Source organism: Rhamphochromis longiceps, linkage group LG3 (assembly GCF_057381845.1).
Source record: "Rhamphochromis longiceps isolate RC_006_pf linkage group LG3, R_longiceps_female_GT1.1, whole genome shotgun sequence".
NCBI lineage: Eukaryota > Metazoa > Chordata > Actinopteri > Cichliformes > Cichlidae > Rhamphochromis > Rhamphochromis longiceps.
Genome location: NC_140559.1, coordinates 25,813,412 through 25,831,461, shown reverse-complemented (window position 1 = coordinate 25,831,461; position 18,050 = coordinate 25,813,412). Strand labels below are relative to the sequence as shown.

The 18,050-nt window shown below is 39.4% G+C and overlaps 2 protein-coding genes, 1 long non-coding RNA gene and 6 other non-coding genes across 10 annotated transcripts in view; 8 read left to right on the top strand and 1 right to left on the bottom strand.

Annotated features, from left to right (window-relative positions):
- LOC146673670 (tripartite motif-containing protein 2-like) overlaps positions 1-2,060 on the bottom strand; it is a 28,032-nt gene extending 25,972 nt beyond the window's left edge. The window contains exon 1 of the mRNA XM_085402305.1: positions 1,942-2,060. The gene's annotated coding sequence lies outside the window, so the exon portion shown is untranslated. The remainder of the gene's footprint in view (positions 1-1,941) is intronic.
- Positions 2,061-3,299: 1,239 nt separating this feature from the next.
- On the top strand, positions 3,300-7,274 carry LOC146673663 (uncharacterized). 2 transcript variants are annotated; one of them, XR_014908747.1, is made up of 8 exons: positions 3,300-3,367; positions 4,500-4,575; positions 4,784-4,894; positions 5,388-5,511; positions 5,765-5,826; positions 6,034-6,111; positions 6,413-6,470; positions 6,683-7,274. It is a non-coding gene; the product is annotated as an uncharacterized LOC146673663 (long non-coding RNA). The 2 variants fall into 2 exon arrangements; XR_014908746.1 differs by lacking the exons at positions 6,413-6,470; positions 6,683-7,274 and having other exon boundaries at positions 6,034-6,188.
- LOC146673669 (small nucleolar RNA SNORD14) lies at positions 4,623-4,714 on the top strand. The gene has a single exon (XR_014910855.1). It is a non-coding gene; the product is annotated as a small nucleolar RNA SNORD14 (small nucleolar RNA).
- On the top strand, positions 5,204-5,296 carry LOC146673668 (small nucleolar RNA SNORD14). The gene has a single exon (XR_014911291.1). It is a non-coding gene; the product is annotated as a small nucleolar RNA SNORD14 (small nucleolar RNA).
- Positions 5,567-5,658, top strand: LOC146673667 (small nucleolar RNA SNORD14). The gene has a single exon (XR_014910753.1). It is a non-coding gene; the product is annotated as a small nucleolar RNA SNORD14 (small nucleolar RNA).
- LOC146673666 (small nucleolar RNA SNORD14) lies at positions 5,871-5,963 on the top strand. The gene has a single exon (XR_014910958.1). It is a non-coding gene; the product is annotated as a small nucleolar RNA SNORD14 (small nucleolar RNA).
- On the top strand, positions 6,250-6,342 carry LOC146673665 (small nucleolar RNA SNORD14). The gene has a single exon (XR_014911069.1). It is a non-coding gene; the product is annotated as a small nucleolar RNA SNORD14 (small nucleolar RNA).
- On the top strand, positions 6,516-6,608 carry LOC146673664 (small nucleolar RNA SNORD14). Its single transcript, XR_014911180.1, has one exon. It is a non-coding gene; the product is annotated as a small nucleolar RNA SNORD14 (small nucleolar RNA).
- Positions 7,275-7,891: 617 nt separating the features above from the next.
- On the top strand, positions 7,892-17,591 carry rnf175 (ring finger protein 175). The gene is made up of 9 exons (XM_085402304.1): positions 7,892-7,995; positions 8,328-8,365; positions 8,552-8,693; positions 12,030-12,184; positions 12,681-12,788; positions 15,423-15,543; positions 15,850-15,983; positions 16,647-16,748; positions 17,088-17,591. The coding sequence occupies exons 1-9, from the start codon at positions 7,975-7,977 to the stop codon at positions 17,206-17,208; spliced, it is 942 nt and encodes a 313-aa protein (XP_085258430.1). The 5' UTR covers positions 7,892-7,974; the 3' UTR covers positions 17,209-17,591.
- Positions 17,592-18,050: the final 459 nt, after the last annotated feature.

The window sequence follows — 18,050 nt, the reverse complement described above, 5'->3', positions numbered from 1 at the left end:
TATGCTTGTTTGCAATTTGCACTTCTTCGTGCATATTTTTTTTCTTTTTATAGTCAAATTTCTGTTTTTGTTTCTTACTTTTCTGGCTCCTTCTCTCATCTTGTTTTTCTTTAAAGTCTTTTCTGTGACCCAGCTTGTCACTCTGCACTCACCTAGGATAGACTATATTGGATGAGCTGTTAAGTAAATGGATGATTAGTAATCTTTTTGATGTGTTTTCTAGTAGCTTTGCTCCTTCTTGAGTAATTTGTAGTTCATCCAGTTCATCCTGCAGACATATATTTTCATGCTTGTCACTACTGACCATGTGGTCATAACATACTTGAACTCAAACACTTAAGCTCAGTTATCAGGGTTAGATTGTCCTGGATACGACCATTTACAAAACCTCTAACTATTTAGTTACAAACTTAAATGTAACACAATAACTGTGATGATAATGAAGTCCTGGTCCATCCTTAATGTTTTGTGACTCTTATTTATTTTGTTCGCCTTCGCAGTGATTTTGCATCTTTTAACACTTAGACCCCCGGAGAGCAGTCATTTTGGTTTTCTACCTTAGACCCCTGCGGAGTCATCATTTTGCGTTTCTACCTTTAATGCTCGTCTTTGTAGCATTTTGCCTCTGTTCTGGTTGCTGGTGTGTCTGTGTAGTGATTTACAGTTTTTGTTTCCTATTCAGGGTTTTTTTCTGTGTGGAGATGATTTTTGTGTGTGTGAAATCTGTTGTGGTCGTTTTGTGTGTCATTGTAGCTGTTTTGCATCTTTTCATGCTAATTTTGTGTCTCTTTATTGTAATTTTACAATGTTTCTTTTATTTTCATTTTATAAATCTTTGTGTTTTTTATGATGTTAGATTTTTATCTTGGTGTTGGATAAGCAGAAGAGAATAGTCAGATGTGTCTTGTCTTTTTAATTTAGTATCTCTTTACATTTGTTATTTGTTTGTTGAATGTTTGCATCTGTTAAAAGTTATTTAGCATCTCTTTAGTGATTTTTTTCAGTTGTTTTTCTTCTTTCGGAGTACTTTTTTTATGGCTTTGCATATGTTTTTTTTGCATTTTTGATTGCTTTGCTTCGCTTTGTGGTGACTCGATGCGTCTTTGGGGAGATTTTGCACATTTTTAACTGTTGCATTTCTTTTGCAGTCGGTTTGATTTTCTTTGTAGTTTTGTGTCTTTGTGTTTTTTTCTCTGTTATTTTTTTATGCTTTTAACTTTCAGTTTTGGGTCTCTTTGCAGCGATTTTGTGCCTTTTTCATATCTTCTTTAGTCATTTTTGCTTGTTCTTGTAGATGTTTTTCATGTCTTCTGGCTTTTTTTCTGTATCATTATTGCTTATTTGGCATCTTTTCAGTAATTTCAACATCTTCTCTTCATCTCTGTGGTCAGTTTATTTTTTGTAGTCACTCGACTGACTTTAAATGAAGAAGCATTAACTTCAAACATCAAACAAGCTCTGACCTGCTGCTCCCTGCCCCTACTGTCTGTTTGCTAATCCATCCATATCTGTATGTGTTTGTCTGTTTATATGTGGCTGTAGAAATGAAAGCAGATCAGCCCAGTTTTGGTTCACAGGAGTGACGTACCTACTGTTACTGTTAGCACTCAGGATGCTAACCTGCATTTACAGGCCTGGCAGCACACACACACACACACACACACAAACACATACACACTCACACACACAGGCTTGTATGTGCTTTAAAGCTGATCAGTTTCTTCATGCATTCATTCATTCAGTCCTCCACCTTCATCCATCTGCAGTCTGTCCATCCTCCCCTCTTCCCTCTCTCTCTCCCTATCAAGAAAACACAGCATGCTACAGCTGCTGCTGCTGTCATCCTCACACATTCCTCCACCCATCAATCATCCAGCCATCCATCTGTCCACGCAGTCGTCCGTCTGTCCTCTCATCTTGGAAATTAAAGAGAGCACTCACCATGTTTTCCTCAGACGCAGCCGATCACTGCTGTCTGTTCTCCAGCCTGAAGCCATCGCGTCACGAGAGCGTCTTGTTTGCTGCCTGTCCTCTTAGTGTGTGTGTGTGGGAGGGGGAGGATATCATCGTCACGGCAACACCAGCAGCTTGCAGCAGCAGCACCACCACACAGAGGAGGGAGGGGATGAAGAGGAGGGGAAGAGGAGGAACGCACCAAACAGTCATCTTTGCAGCATCCACCAATCAGGAGCGAGATGGAGAGTACAGGGCAGAGGTGATTGGCTGTTCTGTTAGTCAGTTATTCAGTGACAGTGAGGGAGGCTCTCTCTCTCTTTATCTCTGTGTCTCTCTCCCTCTGATCAACCTTTAATCCACTCAAAATTGTTTTAGAAAAATACGTTTAACAGAATTGTGTTTTTAATCAAATATTAAATTAAAGAGAAGTCAAGTTTTGCTGGTTTTATTTATTCATCATATATTCTAATTATTATGTTTCTTATGTGTTTATTTCTGTGTGGTTCATGATATAAGTTTCTGCCTTAATGCAAATATCTAATGAGTCAATCACACAGCAGCAACACAATGATTTAGCTACGAAGACATAGTCAAGATGTCCTGCTGAAGTTCAATCCAAACATCAAAATGAGGAAAAAATGTGATTAAAGTGACTTTGAGCATGGTTGTTGTTGCCAGACAGACTGGTCTGAGTATTTCAGAAATGGCTGATCTGGGATTTTCCTCAACACTCATCGATAGGGTTTGAAAAAGAGAAAAATATCCAGGTCAGAGGAGAGTGGTCAGACTGCTTCAATCTGATAGGAAGGCAGCAGAAGGCCACACTCGGTGGAAACTGAGGCTAAATTCACATGAGAAAAGTGAGAGAGAAAACTTTTCTGGTGTGATGAGTCTCAATCTCTGCTGTGACGGTAGGGCCGGAATATGAAAGCATGGTTCTATCTTGTCTCATATCAATGGTTCAGGCTGCTGCAGGTGGTGCAAGTATGGTGTTAATACAACCTGAACATCATTTAAACACCACAGGCCTGTGCTGACCCTGTCCATCCCTTTATGACTACAGTGTACCCATTTTCTGATGGCTGTTTCCAGCAGGATAACGCACCATGTCACCATTTAACCAGAGTTAAATATTTTTGAAACCATGTGCCATGCATTATATCAATAAATAGAAATATAATATGAAATTATTATTTATATGAAATGCCTTAGTTATTTATTTACGTCAAATGAATACATAACATTTTAAAAAGAAGGCACTAACAGTGTGTCAGTTCAGCCTCCGGTCCAGCAGGCGGCGGTAAAACTGAATTACACCATTTAGTCGCCGCCTGTAGATAAAAGGGTGAGGAACTCTGTGTTCCGTCATTTGAGCCTGCAGTCGAGGTGGAGAGTGTTGGTCTGCGTCTGGGTAAATATGCGTTTAATCTTTATATTAGTTAATAAATGTAACGTTGTATTTATTAATTACTTTGTGTTGAGATGCAACGTGCCGATATTTACCAGCGATGAGGCGTTTATTTCACGGATGGCGGCAGATTGTGTGTGAGTCGTTGTAAACTTGTCACGTGGTTTTCTCGTAACATCACGTCTGTAGAGTTTATTCAGTTAATTACACTTCAGTTAGAGTTACACCGCTGCGTTAGTCATACATACAAGTGATATATAAATTAAAACCATATGGTGGCATGAAGAGGGTCTAAAATGTGACTGAAGATGTAATAATTTTAAGTTTTATCAATAGGCATGTCAATAGTAGCTCAATTGTTTTATAATTTTTTACAATTTTATTACTATTTTTTTTAAACGCGCCCTTTATTTAAAACGATAAGCAAGGAGTATCCAGAAATTTCCATCAGCTGAACACGTGGTGGGGGTGTTGCACAAATTATAATCAGGGAAATAGACCTTTGGTATCAGATATGGTGAAACCGCATTAAGCTCAGTTATTTTAGGTATACGATTAATGAATGGGTTACTTACTAAAAATGCATGAAAAATAAAATGATTTTTAAAAATCCTCCTAACTACAAAAAGTGCAAAAGTACGAATTTAGAGCCAACCTGTATTAAAGGAATAATTTACATGATATAATTTAAAAAAAAATGTCTGCCGCAATCAGATTTGAAATCAGTTACTTATTTAAGACTAATAAGAATGAAATGTAGTTTTCATAGCAAAGTTACAAATTGTCAGTGTCAGTAAAATACCCACTTGAATAAAATCAAATAAGAACTCTTTACTTTAAAAGAAAATACATGGTATGCACACACCTACTAAATTGTCATAGGAACTGCTAAATCATAGAAAACATTTTATGCCTAATCTGTATTTATAAATTAAGTAAAACAAGATCGCAAAGGCTAAATATGTCAAGATCTTGGCCCTTTTGTAGATGCACAGATCTGTAGACTTTGGATGAAACGGCAGACTAGTGTAAAAGCTAATGTGTAGTAATTGTACTGATTTAACTCTCTTGAGATCCAGTTACTCTGGTCACTGTGGCCTTGAACTATTAACTGAATGGTGTTTTCTTCTTTCAGCTTGATGTTGATGCTTCAACAGCGTTCTTTTTGACGAGGATGACACGCACAACAGTTTGTCTCCAGCACAGTCAAGGTAAGTTTTCCTTTGTGCTTTTTGTTATGCATATGAAGCGTCTTCCTGCGCTGTGATGATGTTTTTCCTGCCATTCGTAGTTTCCACCAGAGGTTTAAACACCAAAGATGGTTCAAATCTTCCTTGGATGTCTGAGCGTTACTAGCTGTTCCTAATTAGCAGCTACTGCTAACATGCTGGCTTTCTAATGCAGCAATTGTCTCCACAGGTTCCCATCAGTCACAGAGAATGAGCTTAACAGGGACAACACTGTGCGGAAGGTGCTCTGCTGCATCAGGATGCAAGATGGGGTGAATTCCTCAAGAACTAAAATCTGCAGGCGAGTTTCAGTTAACTTACCCACTGATGCATTAACTAAAACTTGTACAGTGTAAGAAAATACTTGCAGACCAGTTAAATCTGTGCCTGGTCTCTAGCCCACTCATCATGGGCATAGTGATTTTCAGTTTTTAAGGATTTCTTTGAACTGCTTTTTCCAGGGTAGACTGTACAGTGTACGTCTTTAATTTCTAGACATACAAATTGAGAACGCAAATTTTAATTACTTTATATTTTCTCTGAAATACCGAGAGAATCTAAATCTTTTTTCCCCTGGAAAAGTGTCTTAAATCTGTAAACCCCCAGTCAGTCGCTATGATGATGATTTTTCCTGCCATTCGTAGTTTCCACCAGAGGTTTAAACACCAAAGATGGTTCAAGTCTTCCTTGGATGTCTGAGCGACTGAAGGGAATTTTTATTTATATATATATATTGTTTTAAATCAGATTGTCACTTCTTGCTCCTAACTATTCATATTTTGTGTTTCTGCCAGTCGTTGCAGAGAATGGCCTTCAGTAAAAGTCATGAAGCTGTTCAGCTGGGTTAGCATGCTGTGTTCAGGGAGTTCTGGACAGAGAGGAGCAGATGTGGATCAGCATCACTGCACCTGATTCTGGGTAAGTTATTAAAGGTAATTTGATTGCGGTGCAGCTGCTCTGAGGAGTTTACAGTTCGCTGTGATGACGCTTTTCCTGCCATTCGTAGTTTCCACCAGAGGTTTAAACACCAAAGATGGTTCAAATCTTCCTTGGATGTCTGAGCGAACACTTTGAAGTTTAACTCTTGTTGATGACTGAGAACCTTCACAGACAACTCTTGTTATTGACACTTCTTCTTTCAGAGCTGACTCTGCCTCAATCTCTGTTTCAGGATGAACGTCTTCAGTTATGCCCACCAGCTGTAAACCTGTTGTGTCACCAAAGCTGCTCCCGGTATGTATTTGTTAATATTTTGGACTTTACCTTTTGAAATTGTTTCGCTGTGATGATGATTTTTCCTGCCATTCGTAGTTTCCACCAGAGGTCTACAGACTAAAGATGGTTCAAATCTTCCTTGGATGTCTGAGCGAACATTTAATTCCTGTTGTATCTTGTGTCTTTCTGCTTTATGTACTGACCTAAACTCGATCTCACTTTCAGGCTGAATGGATGTTTCTGTAAAGGATCAACCTGCAGACTCTCCAGCACCAGTGTTGGTGGTCAGAGTTCCTGAAGCTGGTACGTATTACAAGCTGTTCTTGGCTATGATGGAGATGTATGACACTGTAGTTACAAAAACAGATATTGGGTCCTTTTTTTTTCCCCCTTAAATGCCCATGAAGCTACAGTCTTTATTAAAACGTGGAAGGGGAATGTTCGCTGTGATGATGATTTTTCCTGCCATTCGTAGTTTCCACCAGAGGTTTAAACACCGAAGATGGTTCAAATCTTCCTTGGATGTCTGAGCGAACATTAGAGGATTGTAGCTCTACTTTTGAATGTCTTTGTTCTAAGAACTAAATTGTATTCTCCCTTTCAGGGAGATAATTGCCACGGATACAAGGCTAATCTGTGGATTCTCCAGGCTGTTAAAGCTGGTATGTACGGTTACTTGTTGAAGTCTTACGTCTTTGAAGAGTTTATCGCTGTGATGATGATTTTTCCTGCCATTCGTAGTTTCCACCAGAGGTTTAAACACCAAAGATGGTTCAAATCTTCCTTGGATGTCTGAGCGAACATTAGATTGCATCTTTGCTTGTGAACTCTTCTCTTCCAGATCTAACTTTATCTCAATTTATCTCACTTTCAGGCTGGACGTCAACGTTGATGGACCTGCAATCAAACATAAGTCAGCTGTGTAGGGTTTTTTTGGGGGGTTTTTTTTTTTTGAAGTTTGAAAGATGGCTGTCATCCAATCTTAAAAATAAAATGAATCTTAAACAGAAAACAAGCTAGCAGTTTTGTGACTGTAAATGAGATGTTCTTAGTTTTGAAATAACTGATTTTTGTTTTCCATGCATGCTGCAAAGTTAGTTAGTTTTTTGTATTTTTACTTGAACATAATTTTTAAAGTAATAAAGATCCAATAGGTGCGGAAAGATTTTGTTTTGGTTTTTAATCTGTCTTCTCTTGCTGAAATTGTCATTCAAATAAGGGGTTTTAGACTGTACACTGTTGCTTCTTGTTGGGCTGCATTGCTTGGGCAAATGCTTAAATATTTGATAGATTGTAACTGATGAAAACTATTCAACATCTAACTCAGTGACGTGAAGAATCTCAGAGAACATAAACTGCATCATGTAAATTTTAACACTACAGAATAACATTTGTGAAATGTTTTCAGACATTGAACAACTATATTTGTTCACTATACTGTGAAAACCCAGTGTGTCGAGGACTATTTTGGGAATAAATCAGGCTATACATGAAGTGTTGAGTTGGTGTTGGCTGAGAAGTTCGTCATATTAAGTAGGTAAATGGGTGTACCTGATTTTCTACTTGGTAAAAAAGTTACATATTTCTAAGCAACTGACTTTTACACTGTTATGCAGTACTGCGTTTTTATATAATGCTAATGGGTTATTATTAATTACTATTATTAAAAGCTTGTATTTTTCAATGACAGTTTTGCTTTACTTTACTTTTCCTGTGGGTCCTCCTTATGCCACCCCAGTGAAGGATTTGTTATGGATACAAAATTGAACACAACTCTGGGTACTTCAAGCATAAACCAACAGTGTCGAGCCTTGTCTTACTCAAAGAGATGTTACCTTGGGAAAAACAATCAATTTAACAAAATGTCCTGATACATACAGCCAAATAATTGAAATTAGGATTGACAGAAAAATAGTTCTCATAATTTAGTAACTTCACCCTCTCTGGAAACTAACTCAAGCTAAACTGAATTGGAAAAGTGTTAAATAATATCTGATTTTAAAATGAAACTATAATAGCTTTTTTCATAGCTGACAAGGAGGGGTCGCTCTGAATCGCGTTTAATTTTGGCACCCTTGGCCTTCCTTACTCGGTCAGTAGGGACCGGGCTAAGCTAGCTGCTGGTTGCCGGATAGCTTGCACCAGAAGCGCACAGAAAGCAAGACGATGGCGGGTGTACATCCCCAGGTGAGTGAACTAAACTCTTCAGTCTAGCTGTTTATAAACTTTAACGACTGTTACTGTCCGTGGCAAGTGAAGAAAACAGCTAACTGAGGCTAATTAGCTCCGTAGTTCAGGTGAGCTGTGAATACTGTGGCTTCGACGTGGCACAACAGAGGCATGTTTAAGGAAACGCCTTTCTTATTACAGAAACATTAGGTCTTATGTTGTTATGGTAGAGGCAGGAAACGCAGTTCATCAAATAGCTTGTCTCTCAGTTTAGGAAGTTGTGTTAACCTACATTAGTGTCCAGTGAGACCCACAAAGCTCCCAGCTGCTATTTCTGTCCCTCATTCCAGGACGACCTGCTGAAAATGACACACAGAGAAAACTGGAAGTGAGTACACCCTCTTCTGCATTTTCTTTATACGTTATATCCAAAAACATCTGCTTTTTAGTTGTTTTTTTTGTTTTTTTTAACAAATATGAAAATAAATGCAGCTTTTGCCACAAATTCATGTTTAGTCCTGACTCTCCGGCACATGCTTCACTCCTTTCTTAATCCTCCTCTTCATCTTTACAGGGTGCAACACGAGCGCCTGCACATGAAGCACAGAGGACACGAGGCCATGCACGCAGAGATGGTGCTGATCCTCATCGCCACGCTGGTGGTGGCTCAGATAGTCCTGGTGCAGTGGAAGCAGAGGCACCACCGCTCCTACAATGTGAGTGCTGCCAGCAGGGAGGCTAAAGGCACTGATTTGTCCCTTTTTTTATGGTAAAAACCACAAACATGTTTAACAAATCATGTTTAATATAAATGGTAAATTTTAAAAACCTATGTAGAATTTTTCAAACAACTCTTCACCACAAGGCACAGGGGCACACCACAGGCTTGACACTTTCAGGGTGTGTCACTCCACCTGTTGTCCTCCTGGAGACAGCGCTTACATTTGAGTCTGCCTTTAGTGGCTTTTTGGGCAGCGTCTGTGTCGGTGACAGTTTGAACAGGAATGTGTTCAGCTCTGCTGCTGTGGGGAACACCTGTCTTGTCCATCCCACAAAGCTGATGCACACTATAGAATCTTTGTGCGCTATGGATTGAACCTGGTTGGTGCATATCTCATGATGCAAGGTGAATGCATTTGTTGTCGCAATGTCCACAAAATGCAGCAACATGGTCCTGTACCAGCAGGCAGTTTTTCTGTGAGTGAAATAATACTGAGTGAGCTGGTCAGACAGGTCAACCGCCCATATTTTTATTATATGCCATGATTGGTGTGGGGCAGGGGATTTCTCTGATAGCTAAGTGTCCATCCTTCACCTTTCTCTTCACAGTCTCCCCTGAAAATGCAGGGATGGATGGTGGAGCACACGGACACCTCCCGTGTGTCCATCCACTTCATAAAAACAAGTGGGCCCTCTGATCCATCTCAGATCCTCTGACATTTTCCGTTCAGAGCATTTGCCCTGTCCTTGTCCTTTTCTGTTTTCCCTGTAGGTACCACATGCACCAAACCTCATGCTTGTCAGGTCCAGGAACAGTCTGGGACTGGTATAAAAATTGTCTATGTAAACATGGTATCCAGTGCCAAGACAAAAAAGCCAAATGAGGTTCATCACCACATCATAGGCCAGCCCATGCTCACTTGAAGTTTGATTCTTGCCAGTGTATATGGTAAAGCTGATGGTGCAGCCACTTCTTGATTCAGCCAATATAAACATTTTCATCCCCCATTTAGTCGATTTGTCTTTCATATATTGTGTCATCCCAGTTTTTGCTTTGGTTGACACCTTTCATCCTTTCATCTACTGACAACTCCCTCCTTTTTAGTAATGAGCCTGGCAGGCACTGAGGATCTCATCATTTAGAGGCCTGACTCTAAAATGCTTGTCATGGCCTGGTGTTCCTTTCTTTGCGTCATTTTTTTAAAATCCACCTCAGGATCACTGAGGTGGATGTTCCAAAATATGGTGAAGAACCTGTCTCTCATCATCACTATGGATGGAAGGGGCACAGACAAGATATGATTCTGTCTCCAGTAATCTGAGACTTGGAAGTGACACAAGTGACATGTAAGTCAGGAGACCAAAAAACTGATAGAGATGTTCTGTCTCAGTGCATTTGTATTTTTTTCCTAAATGATGATTTTTGTTTATTTATTTTTTATTTATTTATTTGCAGCATTTTTGTTCGTGTTTGCACACATTTGTATTGACTGTGTCAGTAGCAAAAAACGATAAGAAAAAGTCTGTTGGACTATGAGGGCAAAGTGTCTCTATCTGGACTCCTGGTGTTCTGCTAATTTCTGGGGCAATGTCAGCATCCTTCTCTGACTTCCAGGACTCAGAGCTGAGGTGTGGCTCTGCTGCCTGGGCCAGTGGAGATCAGGACCTGGTGGGTGTGTCACGCCTTCCCTCTCTCTGCAGACCTCCTAGTGCACTCTGTGTGGATGTGAGAGGATCTTCTTCCTCCCCTCCTCTTTCCCTCTTTACATCTTGTAGAACAAAACCCCTTTTATTAATATTTTATAAAGAAAGTTATGGGCACATATTTGCATAACTTTTTAGGTATATGTACAAGTAGCGGTAATTACAAGTACGAAACATGTACTGCGCTTCATAAATGAGTAACAAATGTAGTACATAACAATAACCTACAGCACACCAGAAAAATAGATTCGGCCTACCTTTTAGGCTCAGGTGCAGCGACACTGCTTTAACAAGAAGAAAAGTCAGTCATTCACCACCATCTTCCTGCGCACTAAAATTCTCAAATTGATTTCTGCGTAATCATTTGAGCAGTTAAAGTGAGGAGTGTTAACAGCTTTAACCATGTGCATCATGACCATACTAACAAAAGTTTAAGCATGCAGTAGAAGTTGTAAAGTTGAGTATGGTAAGCACAAGTCACATGGTGAGGTTTCTGTAAAGCCAAATGTCAGATTTTCAGTTGTAGAAACGATCAAAAGTTTCTTGTCCTCTGATGATGGAAAGAAGCTAGAGGAGGCGGTTTGAGAATAAATTTGGCCACGTCCTGAACGTTTCTGCTGTACCTTTTCCTGTGTGAAACCTATTATAAAGTTGGCGTCAGCTGTAGTTAGAAGCTGCAAGGTTTTATGCACAGGATGTTTGTCTTTATTTGCCTGGTGCCATTGTTATTCATGTAAGTACAAAGTAATAAAACTATTTTTTTATATTTTAATATTGAGGATTAAGTTTTCTCAGGCTCCTGAGAAAACTTAATCTTTTTGCCTGTTTTATAGCCTTAACTACATTACTAATGTTATTTTCTCACAAAGGAAATCCTCCAGAGGAAACAAGTCACCTTACACTTGTTTACAAGCATTTATTGTGTCAGTGTCATTCTGCACATGTAAGCTTAACTGCAGCTGTTAGCATATACTCACTCCTGCTAGCAGTGATGTACAACAATGGTGTTTCCCCATCTGCAGGTGAAAATCCTGAAGGATAATGTCCAGTTAAGCTTAGTTCAATTATGCAGCAGAACAAATCCACGAGTGACTGATTCAAAAACACCAAATTGAAGGTTTTGGGGTGGCTCAGTGAAAGTCTGGACATGATGCTTTGGCCTCACCTTAAACAGGTCATGCTCAAAACCCCACCATCAAGGCTGATTTAAAACAATTCTGCAAAGAAGAGTGGGCCAAAATTCCTCCATGGTGCTCATTGGCAGTTAGTTGTTTGCAGTTTTTTTTCCCCCATAAGGGTCGCACAACCAGTTATGTGGATAAGGGGCAATTAGTTTTTCACATATGGCCAGGTAGGTTTGGATAACTTTTGGAAATAATTTAAATAATTCATGTTGTATTTACTCTGCTTCAGGCAATTATCCTTGGGAAAGATGGTGACTCCAAATTGCTGTTAATGTTAGTGAAAAAGCAGCTAAAGTTTAGTTTGTGTGACTGGGTGAATGAAGGATGTTGTATAAAGGACTTGGTCCTCTGGGAGAGAAGAAACGTGCTATTTTCCATTCACACCACTGTATGCAGCAGGCTTAGTCTGATACTGAATACGGACTACGCCTCTGTCCTCAACAGCTGGTGACTCTGGTCCAGATGTGGGTGGTTCCTCTTTACTTCACCATCAAACTGTACTGGTGGCGTTTTCTGTCCATGTGGGGGATGTTCTCCGTCATCACTAGCTACGTCATCTTCAGAGCCACCCGCAAGCCGCTGTCCTGCAGGACGCCGAGGTAAGGGGAACAGTGGAGACAAACTAAAGAGTTTATTTTACTGAAATAAAGGAAAGACCAAAGATTTCACAACGGATTATCTGAGGTATGGCAACTTACATACAATTACACCGTATTTTATCCTTCGGCTAATTAATATACAGTTTAGAAATAGAGACCCATTACAGTTGTAGACATCTGGGTCATTATGTTTATAAATAATGTAGAATTTAAGCTTTAAAATTAAGTATTTTCGGTTTATACACTTGTGAGCCCTTTTTGGCTTTATACTTTATAATAAGATGAAAAACATAAAGCCAACAGAAAACTGCAAAACAAAGGCAAATAAAAAGATATACATACATAAAATTTAACAAAGCAAAACCAATTAGAACTTTAGCTCCTAATTTTAAAACCCTTTTATTCAAAGCAGATGTGTCCAGTGACACATGACAGTGTGTCATGGTGAATGATAACTAACAAGACAACTATTGTCTTTGTCTCTTTGAATTTCCAGGATGGTCTACAAGTGGTTTCTGCTCATCTACAAGCTGAGTTATGCAGTCGGGGTTCTGGGCTACATGGCCATCATGTTCACCATGTTCGGCTTCAACGTCTTCTTCAGGTGAGTCAGTGCTGACAGCTCAGCTCTTAATGAACTTGTTTAATCACACAGAGTTCATTCAAAGCTAATTTGGGCTGTTCTTTTATTCACAAGCAGTTACCACAGTAAGTAGATCTGCGTAGTTCTGGCAGATTTTTTTCACCTTATACAGGGAGTGCAGAATTATTAGGCAAGGTGTATTTTTGAGGAATAATTTTATTATTGAACAACAACCATGTTCTCAATGAACCCAAAAAACTCATTAATATCAAAGCTGAATGTTTTTGGAAGTAGTTTTTAGTTTGTTTTTAGTTTTAGCTATTTTAGGGGGATATCTGTGTGTGCAGGTGACTATTACTGTGCATAATTATTAGGCAACTTAACAAAAAACAAATATATACCCATTTCAATTATTTATTTTTACCAGTGAAACCAATATAACATCTCCACATTCACAAATATACATTTCTGACATTCAAAAACAAAACAAAAACAAATCAGCAACCAATATAGCCACCTTTCTTTGCAAGGACACTCAAAAGCCTGCCATCCATGGATTCTGTCAGTGTTTTGATCTGTTCACCATCAACATTGCGTGCAGCAGCAACCACAGCCTCCCAGACACTGTTCAGAGAGGTCTACTGTTTTCCCTCCTTGTAAATCTCACATTTGATGATGGACCACAGGTTCTCAATGGGGTTCAGATCAGGTGAACAAGGAGGCCATGTCATTAGTTTTTCTTCTTTTATACCCTTTCTTGCCAGCCACGCTGTGGAGTACTTGGACGCGTGTGATGGAGCATTGTCCTGCATGAAAATCGTGTTTTTCTTGAAGGATGCAGACTTCTTCCTGTACCACTGCTTGAAGAAGGTGTCTTCCAGAAACTGGCAGTAGGACTGGGAGTTGAGCTTGACTCCATCCTCAACCCGAAAAGGCCCCACAAGCTCATCTTTGATGATACCAGCCCAAACCAGTACTCCACCTCCACCTTGCTGGCGTCTGAGTCGGACTGGAGCTCTCTGCCCTTTACCAATCCAGCCACGGGCCCATCCATCTGGCCCATCAAGACTCACTCTCATTTCATCAGTCCATAAAACCTTAGAAAAACCAGTCTTGAGATATTTCTTGGCCCAGTCTTGACGTTTCAGCTTGTGTGTCTTGTTCAGTGGTGGTCGTCTTTCAGCCTTTCTTACCTTGGCCATGTCTCTGAGTATTGCACACCTTGTGCTTTTGGGCACTCCAGTGATGTTGCAGCTCTGAAATATGGCACTCCCTGTATTATGGAGTTTTTCATTCCCACTGTCTCCAATGCTTGCCAATAAGGGGTCATATGATTGCTGGCTTTTTTCTGGTTTTTGTATTCTTGTAGGATCTTTACTTTACTATATTAAGTGCCTTGAGGTGTGTAATTTGGGACTATATAAATAAAATTCAATTGAATGCCCTTCCTGACAAAACCCTTATGCACAATGGAGCCACTGTTCATACAATAGTGGCTGTTAAACACTGAAAGTATTAAAAGAAAAAGCTTTCAGAAATCCAAATGTAGAGCAGTTAGAGCAACGACACACAGTCTGCTTCACACACTGTCAGAAACTCAAGTTATTGGAGTTGTGTACTTTGTAAATACATTTTATTTTTGAGCTTTCTGTTTTCACTGAGTTTCACTTTATTAAGTTTCACTTGATTAACTTTCACTTCCACTGAGTTTCACTTCATTGAGTTTCACTTCATTGAGTTTCACTTCATTGAGTTTCACTTGCACTGAGTTTCATTTCCAGAATGGGCTAAACATGCAGAAAGCTACCAGTGCCACTCAAGTGTAGCAGTGAACTGTAGAGGGTGCTACAGTGTTGACTTCCGGTTGAGTTTCCCTGAGTTATGTTTTATTTGAGATTTCAACTGCATGGAAGAGTTTAAGATAGTGAGACAAAACACAAATAAACCAGTTTCAATGGAAGTATTGAAACGTTTTAGTTCAGAGTCACTCTATGAAAAATCAGTTCTGAACCAGTATATGAAGACGATACAGTGGATATAAATGTCCCTTCATGTCCCCATACATTTATCACAAGTTGAACAGGCAGGTAAACAAATCATGAAGAGAGCATCCATGATACAAACTAGATTTTGCAGTTGATGTGCTTGGGGTTTTTAACAGACCTCAAACATACTTTCAGTCCAGATGTGGGTATCCCCTTGCTTAAGATATCCAGCAGGCCAAAGGATACAGGAAACATAATTAAAAGCAACAAAATGCTAATCCACCTCTTGTCTAGGTTAACTGGCTTAGAAAATATTCATGCTGTGAAGGTAAATGTTTGCATGTTTTAAACAGATTAAAGTTTAATAAATCAGGTGACTGAGGGGTCAAGAGTTGAAGATATGGTTAATTTGATTAAACTGTGGTCTTAACATCTTAAATATGATTTTGGCTGAGTGAGCTGTCAAACAGTTGATCTTTCACCTTTTACATGTCCAGGACAGACTACCATCAGATACAGTGTAAAGCCTCTTTAGTGGCTTTTTGGATACTAAGTGGTAGTTACAAAGCTCCATTTAAATGTCTCTCAGTTCCATTGAGTACAGTTAAATTAGCTGTACTGACATGAGTACAGCTAAATAACTGAGTTATTCCTTTTTCTCTTTGTACAGGATCAAAGCAGAGGACTCGATGGATGTTGGTGTGATTATGCTGTTTTATGGACTTTACTACGGCGTCATGGGCAGAGACTTTGCTGAAATCTGCTCGGAGTGCATGGCTTCTACAATCGGGGTAAAACACGTTTTTTGCCCTCCCAGTTTAACATAGCAGCCTTCAGGTAGTTTGTGAATAAATAAAGCTAACAGTGTTTTAAAGTACAATTAAATTTAAGCTTAAGTGCTTGCAAACACTACACATAGTCTTAGAGTCTGTCATCATTTTTGAAGTTTAACACAAACACAATCAAAAACAGTTTTGAAAGAAAATGGCTACAGAAACTTGACTGTTGTTTGTGTATATAAATCAATAAAAGTAAAACACAAAACAATAACAACATTTATGTGTATGCCTGCTGATGTTGCACCTGTGCGTTTTCAGTACTACAACAAGGGTGGCATGCCCAGCAGGAGCCTAACCAATGATATCTGTGCGGTCTGTGGTCAGAGGATCCTGGTGAACGTGGAGGAGGAAGGATTTATAGAAGACACCTACCAGCTCTCCTGTGGACACTTGTATCCTAAAGTCCTGTTGTTTCCTACAGGTCCAAAGGCTTTTTATAATTTCAAAAGATCTTGACGTATATCTGCATAGATCCCCAGGTCCAGGTAATCTTAAGTGCTTAAATTGAGGGCAGCTCGACTTCTTTTAAGGTTCTTGAAGACATTTAACCTCTAATCTGAAGGGCTTCTTCAGCTCCAACAGCTGACGGGGAGTCCCAGTTATTTAACCATCCGTGGAGGTGTTCCTGAGAGACCCTAACTTGCCCCATTCACATGTGAATTGTTAGGTCACATGGGGCAAAGGTAGGATTGAGTCCTCCATCATCGTCTCCATCATCTTTTTGAACTGAAGAATATTAGAGGTGGAATGTTATGCTAACTTTCATGCTTGCTAGCTTCAAGGACAAATTTATTGGATGGCCTCTTAACTGCACAGCAAGTGATATTATTTGATATACATTCAAATGCTCCAAAAGTGAAAAAACACGCTCGAGGTCTGGTTCAGTGACTTTAGTTAGCCAAGCTTAGCAGAGAAGTAGCAGCTACAGCTGCCTATGTCAGGGAGCCGCCTGTAAGTCAAAATGGCTTTAGTTACACAGATGGAGTTTATATGATGATGATTTATTTCAGTAAACAGGTTGCTCTTTCAGCCTTAACTCGATCCTCAACCAATAGGTTCCACGAGTTCTGCATCCGTGGCTGGTGCATTGTGGGTAAAAAGCAGACGTGTCCTTACTGCAATGAGAAGGTTGACTTGAAGAGGATGATGAACAACCCGTATCCTTTTGCTTCCTTTTGCTGTCCATTACGGGCTGACAATTGAAGTATTGCTGGGGAGTTTTGTTATATGATGTTTTGTTTTTTTTTTTAAAGAAAAGATAACATTGAATTAATGAACAAAAAAGTAGAAACTTCTTAAGATCTTCATAGAAAGTGATTTCTATGAAGCAAGTCATCTCCAAATAACTGAAAAAGCGTAGACTATTAACATTGCCCTTGTAACATTCAACATAATGTGCTTTTACTTATTTGATTTCACTGTTCTTTATCAGTACAGTGCACCCCTGAAATTTGTCTAGAAAACATGATTTTTGTCCATAATTCCTCAATTTCCAGCTGGGAGAAGACGCATGTCCTTTATGGGCAGCTTCTCGACTGGCTCAGATATTTGGTTGCTTGGCAACCCATCATCATTGGTATCGTTCACGGCATTAATTTCTCCCTGGGCCTCGAGTAAAGCCCAGAGGAACACTGCCATAAGTACGACTGGAGTCGAGTTACACTCAGGACACGTGTGATAGCAAACTGTCACAGTAGGCGCTACAAGGAACCGAATGCAGCTGCTTTCAAAGTTTTTCACTTCGTGTTCTCGGACTAAACTCTCACATGGTTTACTGCAGAGTAAACGGAAAGCGTCAGAGTCTCAACACGACCCCAAAACTGCTGCCAACCCAAACAGAATGATTGGAGCGCAGAGCCAGTATTTTGACAGATCAATCTAGTTTGGTCTGGAAGTGTTGCTGTCATGCATGCTGTTTCTGTTGAGCTGAAAGATGCTTTACTTTGTTCTGTCTTACAGATTTTCGTGTTTAATTTGCACACTCCCCTTTTTTTGTTTCTTTTTTTTTTTTTTAATAAAAATTTCTCTTTCTCATTAGACTTTATCTGTATTGGATTGCTTATAATAAGGACAGCTCTGGGTAACATTTGGACACATTGATTAATTGTAGCATGACAGTATTTGACAGTGCCAATGCAAATTACTGAAGTACGCTGTGTACTATGTGTAATGTTGATTCTGTTTGTTATGCTGAACTGTGGTAGAAATGAAAGAATACGTCTCCTACAGCATTGATAAAACGCAAAGGTCCGGTGTGACTCTCGGCAGCAATTTGTTGCACAGTTTTCATAGAATTCATAAGGTGTTGTAATTTATCCTGCCATGTTAATGAAAGTGAAAATAAATCTGCTCTTATGCACTAGCTCTCTGGCATATTTGATCATGTGAATGTCATTCCAAGTTTAAACAGGTCTCATCAGGTGTTAGACTTGTAATAAGTGAATCATGTTTATCAAAGT

Bases quoted from the DNA above. Each gene is read 5' to 3' on its own strand.
- rnf175 (XM_085402304.1), top strand. From the start codon at position 7,975: ATGGCGGGTGTACATCCCCAG. The intron at 7,996-8,327 runs GTGAGTGAACTA...CCCTCATTCCAG, and splicing joins TGGCGGGTGTACATCCCCAG to GACGACCTGCTGAAAATGAC. The intron at 8,366-8,551 runs GTGAGTACACCC...TCATCTTTACAG, and splicing joins ACACACAGAGAAAACTGGAA to GGTGCAACACGAGCGCCTGC.